The following is a 10,088-nucleotide window of genomic DNA, read 5'->3' as shown; positions in this document are numbered from 1 at the left end:
TTTAATTTTTCTGTATAAAAAGGTTACTAAATTACTAATAATAACTTTTTGTACAAAACAATGAATCATCGACTATGCTTATATATTATGAAATTGGCCATGGATTTTGTCAGCTGTCACTTTCCAGTTAAACCCACACAAAACAAAATGAAACAGATCATGTAAATTTTTTTGTAATTTATTTAATAATTTTATAAATTTCTAGTACTTTTTCTTATCAAATTGCACTAAATACGGTTTAATAAAATTTGGCGAAATGTCCGAGAAACCAGAGGTCGTGGAGGAGCAAGTAACCGGGGCGGGGGACGCCGAGCCCGGCCCCGAGCCACCGAAACCTGTCCCTGATGTTGAGCTGATCGTCGACGGCTTCGGATTCATGCCCAAGACGGAAGCCGCCCGCACGAAAGCGGGCCCGACAGATAAAGAGGACCATTTGCAAAGCGCTTGCGGTTCCAGCATGAACATTGACGTCGTACGGAGGTACACTTGGAAGACGAAAAATAAAATGATGGTTCAGGTATGGTGGCATCTTATTAGCTATTCAACATACTTAGCTCTGTTTAATTTATTTCTAAGACATTTATTTAAAAAAAAACGGATATTAAATATTTCTATAATAAAAAGTAGAGGTTTTGACTTTCTTGTCTAATTCAGAAACCAGTATCATGCCTGTCTCTGGTTTTGGTACAGCGGCTGGCAAGGAGACCCGAGCTGCATGATCGCGTCTAATTAAATTACGTTTTCTTTATTTGTAAAGCGATTGCTCATAATAATATTTACAGGTGATTACCTATGGTGCAGCAATAACGGTAATAAAAGTTCCAGACAAAAGAGGTAATCCTGATGATGTTATCGCAGGGTTCGATACATTAGAAGGTCAGTAAAAATATTTGTATTCATGTCAGATACCTACATAAAAATACATTGATTGATGAGTAAGATTTTTATCATGCTTCGAAAATTGTATTCTATATATTGTATGTGTACAGTATCAAGAAAAATCAATCATAACATATTTTGTTAAAAGTTCTTTTGAGTAGGTACAATACGAGAGGAATAATCTGTGTCTAATGCGCTTTTCGAGCGAAAAATAAGATAGTTTTGGATAAGCTTGAAACTTATGCAAAAATAGTGTCTCCTGCCAGCAGCAAGTCAATCCGCCTAAAAATATAATTTATTGAATTACAGAATACTTCCAAAAACGGAATCCGTATTTTGGAGCGACAATAGGACGCTATGCGAACTACATTCGCGAGGCGACCTGTGTGGTGCGGCCTTCGGGCAGGATGTACATGCTGTCCATGAATAGGGGTCACCATCATTACAATGGCGGCTACATCGGATTCGATAAGGTCAGTAAAGAATTGTGTGATAGTTTATTAGGTTGTAAATATTGCACTGTATTATATTATACTGCATAATACGTGACCTTTTCCGCTTGATCAAGTATAATTTCTTCTTAGGGATGTTCAGATTCGAAAATATCCTGCACGCAACCATGGTAGCATCTGACATTTGGACGTCTTGCAAATTTTAAGCCTGTGTGAACCCGTAAATGACCGGTTTCGGCCACAGTAGCTGAAAGAGCCTACCGGTAGGAAAGAGCCTAACGGTTGAAAGAGCCTAGCAGGTCAAAATACCAATTTCTATAAATCACCTGCAACTAGACTATACGATTATGTTGTTGGCTTAAAAGCAAATCAGAATTGATCTCTAAAAATCTAGTCGAGCATGCACAGAGTAATCTGAAATGTCCATGTTTGTACATAGATAACAATGCAATATTTAATGATTTACAGGTTAATTGGCGATCTTACGTGGTCGGCAATAAGGTGATAATGAGCCACGTATCGGAACGTTTCACCGAGGGCTACCCTGGCACAGTGATGACACAAATTACGTACGAAGTCACATGCGACAACACTATCAAGATAGAAATGAGATGTACAACCAACGAGCCGACCATCATCAATCTCAGCCATTCGCCTTATTTTAATTTAGCTGGACATGTAAGTGCATACAGCAACAGTACGAACCTCCGAAGATTCGGGGGGTGACGCAACGGAGTGGTGTGCGCGCCGGCCAGGCTTAAGGCACGGGTGTGGGACAAATAAAAGGGGGGTTCATTTTACTTCTTTTGACTTCGTGCGCCAACTATATACATATCTATTTTATTTAAAAAGGTAATAGTGAGTTTGGCCTTTTATTATTTTCTTATACCGCCATTGCACCTAGTAGGTATATAATAAAAGTAACTAAAAGATAACACTGTTGTAACATTCATTGAACTCTACTTATAATAATAAATAAAAAGATGCATATCAATAAATATATTACACAGATAAACTTAGCCCCAAACTATAGGTAAGCAAAGCTGTACAAGCAAGGCTATGGGTGCTAGGCGACGACATACATACATATATAGGTAAATACATACTTATATATACATAGAAAATACCCATGACTCAGGAACAATTATTAATGTTAATCACACAAATAAATGCCCTTACTGGGATTCGAACCCAGGACCATCGGCTTCGCAGCTAGGGTACCTACTAGGCCAGAATTTGTATACTAATATAAAATACTCTCCCTCACGGTTTCGGTCACGGTGACTGTTTCAGCTCCGTTCACTACTATATTTTATACTCTTTGTGTGCTGTAAATGATATCAAATATATGTATTGTGATTCCAGCATGCCGGGTGCGAAACCATGTACGACCACATATTCACGATCAACGCCGATAAGTACACTGCTACGGACGAGGATGGCCTAGTAACCGGTAAAGCGCCTAAGGCACTTGTGCCACCAAGAGCGAGTAAGCGATTAACTATCGGCGATTTTCTCGCCCAAGAAACGAACAAAAGATTAGGAAGGATCCAGTGTTAGTAAAAGAGACACATATATTAATAGTTCATCGCTGGCTGTTCACACTGCCGGCGAGAACACTCGCTCTACTTTATTCTTTAAATAAATACAAATATAAGTAGTTTGTCGCCGCGATAAGATAAAACTAGCTCAGCGGTACCCGCTCGGCGATGCTCGCTTCGTAGTTAGAACTCAAGCTGCGAGACCAATCAGTCTTCGTGTTCGGCTACGCTGCACCGCCCGAGCGAGTGACGCGAGTAATAGCCCGTCGCACTCGAACACTCGCCTATAGCCGAGCGACAAAACTATTGGAGCTAACACTCGCTTCTCGCCGCTCGCCCACTCGTTTCTAGTTTATCGTTCTACTCGGTTATCGCTCATCGTCGGCGGTGGGACAAGTGCCTTAATGACTTACATTTTTTATATGAACAATCAAATTTTAGACTCTAATCTATTCTAATGGCGGGATTTCACCAGTGTGCGGCACTCTGCGGCACAACCATTACTATTTAGCTGAATATGGTTGCGCCGGATAGTGCCGCACACTGGTGGAATCCCGCCTTAAATTTCAAACATATATTTAGCGAATATGCCACAAGGACACTTTTACACGTCAAACTTCGGTATCGTCTTGGGTCGTCCCATTCGTTTTTCGTAAAGTTCTTAAATTAGTCCTATTCTGCTTTCGTCGCTCATTCTATATTCGTCACAATCGTCGGTGGCTTTCAATGTAGAATGAGTGACGAAAGCAGAATAGGCCTAATTTAAGAACTTGACGAAAAACGAATGGGACGACCCAAGACGATACCCAAACTTCAAGTCGGTCAAACAGGTATAAAATAAATCAAAAAAACCGGGCAAGTGCGAGTCGGACTCACGCACGAAGGGTTCCGTACCATAAAGCAAAAAAAAAAACGGAAAAAAATGCAAAAAGAAAACGGTCACCCATCCAAGTACTGACCACGCCCGACGTTGCTTAACTTTGGTCAAAAATCACGTTTGCTGTATCCCATAGCCCCACTTAAATCTTTATTTTATTCTGTTTTTATTTGTTGTTATAGCGGCAACAGAAATACATCATCTGTGAAAATTTCAACTGTCTAGCTATCACGGTTCGTGAGATACAGCCTGGTGACAGACAGACGGACGGACGGACGGACGGACGGACGGACGGACGGACAGCGAAGTCTTAGTAATAGGGTCCCGTTTTACCCTTTGGGTACGGAACCCTAAAAACGTACACAAGCATTATAAATGCTGCATTCACATGACAGCGCGGTAGAATTAACAAACATCCATACATCCTTCTGCTTAACCAATAAAATAAATTATAATCCATTTTCTTCCCATTACGTATTTCTTCATTCTTATTAAATCTTTGCTATTCATAGTCGGCTTTTTGCTCATGGTATTTCATTCCATTGCCTTTCAGGAGAGAGAAAAGTGGTCGGCGGGACAGCCTTTGACTTCAGAGTGCCCCGAGTACTACGTGTGATGCTGCCCAAAATACCTAAAGGTGGCTACGATATGAACTTCTGCGTCACGCAAGGCACGGAACAGGACCTGACCTTCCATGCCAGGTAATATCTTAAATATCTAAGTGCTACCCACTACCACCCCACAGGCTATAGTCAAAATGACAGTCGTTGATATAACATTCCAATCGAAACTTGTATGTATGTGTGTTGAATGCATACTGCATGTAGGATGATTAAGTCTTCTGTTGACATGTGTCTATATTATCGATGTTCAGTTTGGGTATTAAATTTATTTATTCCCGTATTAAGTTATCCCATTTTTACAAGCTTTTATTTAGTTTCACCTGACCGTTGTCTGTCTGTCTGTGTGTGTGTATCAAATCTTGCAAGTTAAATTTGATCCACTTCCCGGTTTCTGATTGAGCTGAAATTTTGCATGCATGTATAAATCGGATGACAATGCAATATTATTGTGTCATCGAGCTGATCTGATGATGGAGACCGGAGGTGGCCATAGGAGCTCTGTGATTAAACAACGAAACCTAATTGTGTTTGGGGTTTTTAGAATTGTTTCGATGAATATTGGTTGCCTGTGGAAAGAAAAGTACAGTCAGCGATAAAAGCTTGTACTAAAAATGAAATTTTTGCCAATAACTTATTCACAGTATAGAAAGAGTAACGTGGCTTTTCATAATGAATGAACGCTTTGTAGCAATATAATTATGCGGTGTTTAATCAACTCTATGGCTGCTGCTCGACCCAACGTTGGCGCACCTGGGTGCCTAGCCAAGGTGACAATCGCTTGCGCTACGATAACGGAACGCTTTTTGTGTCTCTCCTTCACTCCTCCATATTAGTGCGACAGTGACAGAATGCGTTTCGTTCGCTACGACACGTACGCATACGGTTGCCTTGGCATCTTGGCTATGCACCCTGCGCAGCGACGCCATTTTCCATAGAGGTGTCCAGATGCTGCCGCTCAAAAGACGTTAGTGTGGGGTTGCCCTTACCGAGAAAAGCGGTCACGAGAAAGGGTCTATCCCATAAGTGTATCCACCGAGTATTTTTTTAAATAGTAATAGTGTTTTAGAATATAACCTCATGTTTATAATTATGATTTTCAGAGCTCTCCACCCATTGACGGGTAGAGTGCTGGAGGTGTACAGTAACCAGCCCGGCATGCAGTTCTATACGGGGAACTTGCTTCCCGATCCTGATAAAATTGTAGAGGTCAGTATCATTTTATGCACAAAGCACATAAACGTATGTAAGTATAACGGGCACCGGCTCTAAGAAAGGTGCCTAAGAAATAAGGCGGATTGCCTCATTCCAAGTATTCGCGCAGACACTGTTTTGCATCTGGGCTTTCAAACCGAAGGAGAAACTAGACCTTATAACGGTAAGTTCGATTTCCTCTCGATGTTTTCCTACACCGAAAAACGACCGGTCAATGTCAAATTATATTTAGTATAATTATACAAAAGTTCCGAGAAACTCACAATAGCTTGATTCACGAAAGGTTGTGCGGATTTTTCGTGAGATTTTTGATAGTTCAGTACAAATCTCGCGCTGGTTACGAGTATTATGAATCTACCTATACGAATCAGAGTTCAAACCTGCGACCTCCCGGTTTGAAAGTAGCACTGCCTAATGGTAGGCTACCAACACTCCGTAATCGATGTAAAGTTGATATTTAAGCTAGCATTAGGGCAAAGTACGTAAGTTTTATACTAAAAAAATTTTTTTTTTTTACTCAAAATGAATGTGATTTTTTTTTAACATAGTAATCTGAGACGACCGGAAAAATCCGGCCCTATTTCTCATTACTCTAGAATGAATGCGATGTGATAGTTACAAGGATTGGCCGGAACCACCATTTAATGTAGGTGAAAATTAGGAGATTTTGGGGTGTAACATCTACGTCCGCTATTTATATTGCTCAGTACATACAGCATATATTACCCAGTCGCATATTATAATACTACTTTAAAAAAAAACTTATATTGTTCTGTCAATCAAAAGAAAAATGTGGTAACTATGTATAGGATGCATACAGAGTTACTGCGTTTTAACTTTGAGTAGCAGTGCAAGATACGAGATTTTTTTCAAAGCAGTGACGATATGTACTTATTCTAGCAGGGTAATTAAAATTTTAATTTATGTTTGTCAAAATTATAAGCAGTAATAATTAAATTTGCTGTTTTTAGGGTTCCGTACCCAAAGGGTAAAACGGGACCCTATTACTAAGACTCTGCTGTCGGTCCGTCTGTCTATCACCAGGCTGTATCCCACGAACCGTGATAGATAGTTTTTTTTTTGCCTTTTTTTTGCATTACTGTACGAAACCCTTCGAGCAACACGGAAGGGAGGCGGCATTCGCACTATTTCCCCTCTGCCGAGGTACAAGATTAGCGCGTCAATAAAATCTAGCGCGGGTAATAAAACTAGTTGCACTTGGATTTTTCACTAGACTGAGTCCAGATGCGCGCGTGAACACTGCTGCACAAAAATGCCTGTTTGCTCGGTTTTTTGTTATAAAAAGAGGTCGGGGACATCAAATTTACAAAAAGAAAGTGTTACATTTCACATGTAATATTTTTTTTTACATATCATACGTTTAATTACATTTAAATACAATTATTATATTTTAGTCTCAAGTAATTGTTGGATTTATCGATTTTACTCGCTCAGTACAAATTGCGGATCGGTCGAGCGACAAATCCGACTTCTCATCTCTCAGAATACAATGACATACTTCAAAGAAAATGTGTTAGTGTACGTGTTGTGACACTAGTCACTCGTCCGTACACAAAAAGAGATCGAGGTTTGCAAGATTTGTCTTTGACGTGTGTCATTTTCTATGTATTTGTGTCGTCATTACAGAGAGCCTACCGCAAACCACGTTCGACGTGTTGCCTCCCTGTCACACTCACGTATGAATTTACAAGTGCCATAGAGAGGCAACACGTCGAACGTAGTTCGCGGTAGGGCCTTTGATTGGATTTTGTATGTAAGTGTGTGAGAAGTGCGACTGTGTGCACCTTCCCCCCGCGAAAAATGGCAGAATGATTTGTACGGTGAGATATCGCTTGGGCCCCTCCCTTCCGATGTGTCGGAAGCCGGTGTTGCTCGAAGACGAAACCCTTCGTGCGCGAGTCCGACTCGCACTTGCCCGGTTTTTTTTTTATTTATGACGTAATCAATTTGTTGCCTGTAGCCACTGCTGGGTGAAGGAGAGGAGGAGAACGAGGGAGAAGGCGAGTATGTGGAAGAAAGCGAGACTCTGGATGATGAAGATTCTATAGAACACAAGGTGACTGGCCATAATAAGTATAGTTTCATAGGCAGATCGTTTTTCTTAAACTTTGATATACAGGATGTTTGGTACATCGTTTGCCAAATTCAAACGGCGGATAGGTTGAGTCATTTGTGATTCTCAGGCCTAGAAACTTTTAATTTGGTGCAAAAATGTGTTTTCACTTCTATGACAGTTTTTCGTAATTTTCAAATTTTTACTTGCGTAGTAGTAAAAAAAAACCATGGCCAATTTTGTTTTTCTAGGCATGAGAAGATAGCAAATGACTCAAGCTATCTGCCGTTTTAATTTGGCAAACGATGTACCAAACATCCTGTATATATTTTTAATTTTAAGTACTTTAATGATCGAACAATAAAGTTATGGCTTTGAGTCGATTTATAGAAGCGTCGATTCCACGTTATCGAACTTCTTCACATAAAGTTGGTCAAGCAGACCTTGTCAGTAGAAAAAGGCGGGAAATTTGAAAAATGTAGGCGAGAAGGTTTATCGTCCCATAGAAAATTTGAATGTTGCGCCTTTTTCTACTGACAAGATTTGCTTAACCAACTATAGATGTTTTATACTTTACAGGGCAAGGTGGGCTACGGCTACGTGCCCCTGATGGGCAAACAAGGAACTATTTACAAGAAGCACGGCCTGTTTTGCCTCATGCCACAGAATTTACCCGACGCACCTAATCATGTAAGATATGTTATACTCGTACCTACTTACATTACATAAATGTTATTAATAATAAAATTAACGCGGGCCACTATGTACAGTAGCGACCAAATGTACTTACTGTAAAAGATCTTTTACATGCAGTAAATGTACAGTGCCGTCTACTTTCACTGTTATATTTGAACGTCAAGACCTAACTCTTTAATTTATATTTTATACCAAGAAGAATAGAGGGTATAGAGAGTTACTGTCATGGTAAATTATTTAGCCGCATTACGTCTACTGCCATCTTTCGACAGACGATTAAAACTGTTAGAATGCCTTCTTTCACTGGTATGTGTTAATTCGTTAAATGTTGAAATTAACGCCATCTACTCGACAGTAGGCCAAAGGTTATGTATGGCGCCATCGCTCGAAAATATTGCACCATACCTTTGGCCTACTGTCGAGTAGACGGCGTTAATGTGGTATCGTCTTGGGTCGTCCCATTCGTTTTTCGTCATGTTCTTAAATTAGACCTATTCTGCTTTCGTCACTCATTCTACATTGAAAGCCACCGACGATTGTGACGAATGTAGAATGAGTGACGAAAGCAGAATAGAACTAATTTAAGAACTTGACGAAAAACGAATGGGACGACCCAAGACGATACCGTTAATGTTATAAGATTTCTAGTTCATATTATAAGATTTCTAAAGTATGTTTATATTTTTTTCAGTCACACTTTCCCAGTCCCGTTCTGAATCCAGGTGAAGTGTATGTGCACCGAATACAATATAAATTTGGTTTGTTACTTGGTAAATATGTTTAGCAAAAGTACAGTTTTAATAATTTAAATAAACAGTGTAAAAGTTCATGTGATATATATGTTGTGTTTTATTTTTCTGTGCCTTTAGAATAAGGAAACTGCCACGTATAAAGGCGGGATTCCACCAGTATGCGGTACCAGCATATTCAGTTTAAAAATCTAACATGCTTGTGCCGCAAAGTGCAGCATACTCACAGTTCCGATTAAACAAAGTATATCGCTATATAATTTTCCTCACACTTGTGCAGTAAGCGTGCTATTTCACGTAAGTGCAGTTCATTTTACTCCCACGGGAGTTATAGCTTTTTTTTACATTATTATGCCATTAAAATATAAAATATACGAACTAAGTCGCTTCTAAGTAAAATACTTGTTAAAAGTCAAGGTATAAAATGAATTAGAGTTAGACCAAGAAGAGTCTGCAGTGGTTTTGATAGCCCACGCAGTGCAAGAGAGTGCAAGTGTTATTTTAAACGTTAAACTTATATGAAAGACTTATAAATAACACGTTACTTGCACTGCATGGGCTATCAAAATCGCTGCAGATTTTTCTTGGTCTAACTCTTCTTTCAAAATACTAACGTAAACAATTTAATTGTTTTATTTATGTTTACTAATATTTAATTTGATTATTTTAATAGCCGTTTAGTAGTTATTTTATCTTACAAAGGGACAAAGTTGTTGTTTAACCGCTCGTGCTGATATTGATACCCGAGCAAGCAAAATATTCCAAAAACGATAAATAGAATCATGAGCGTTGCAAGGGTTTCAAAAGCACGTGGGTTAAACATTTGCCCCCGAGTGAAAACCAAAATGTTTCACCATTAAAATACTAAGTGTAAAATATTAAACAAAATCAAAGCAAAGCAATTTCGGTATCGTCTTGGGTCGTCCCATTCGTTTTTCGTCAAGTTCTTAAATTAGTCCTATTCTGATTTCGTCACTCATTCTAC

General features: G+C 39.4%; 1 protein-coding gene across 1 annotated transcript; it reads left to right on the top strand.

Moving 5' to 3' along the window:
* Nucleotides 1-241: 241 nt before the first annotated feature.
* LOC134679303 (galactose mutarotase-like) lies at nucleotides 242-9,192 on the top strand. Its single transcript, XM_063538209.1, has 9 exons — nucleotides 242-517; nucleotides 783-876; nucleotides 1,189-1,352; nucleotides 1,800-2,009; nucleotides 2,697-2,784; nucleotides 4,303-4,450; nucleotides 5,473-5,578; nucleotides 8,238-8,348; nucleotides 9,046-9,192. The coding sequence occupies exons 1-9, from the start codon at nucleotides 257-259 to the stop codon at nucleotides 9,136-9,138; spliced, it is 1,275 nt and encodes a 424-aa protein (XP_063394279.1). The 5' UTR covers nucleotides 242-256; the 3' UTR covers nucleotides 9,139-9,192.
* The last annotated feature ends 896 nt before the right edge of the window (nucleotides 9,193-10,088 follow it).

Source organism: Cydia fagiglandana, chromosome Z, assembly GCF_963556715.1.
Source record: "Cydia fagiglandana chromosome Z, ilCydFagi1.1, whole genome shotgun sequence".
Taxonomy (NCBI): domain Eukaryota; kingdom Metazoa; phylum Arthropoda; class Insecta; order Lepidoptera; family Tortricidae; genus Cydia; species Cydia fagiglandana.
Note: the sequence above shows the minus strand (reverse complement) of the source record. Positions and strands in the feature narration are given on the sequence as shown.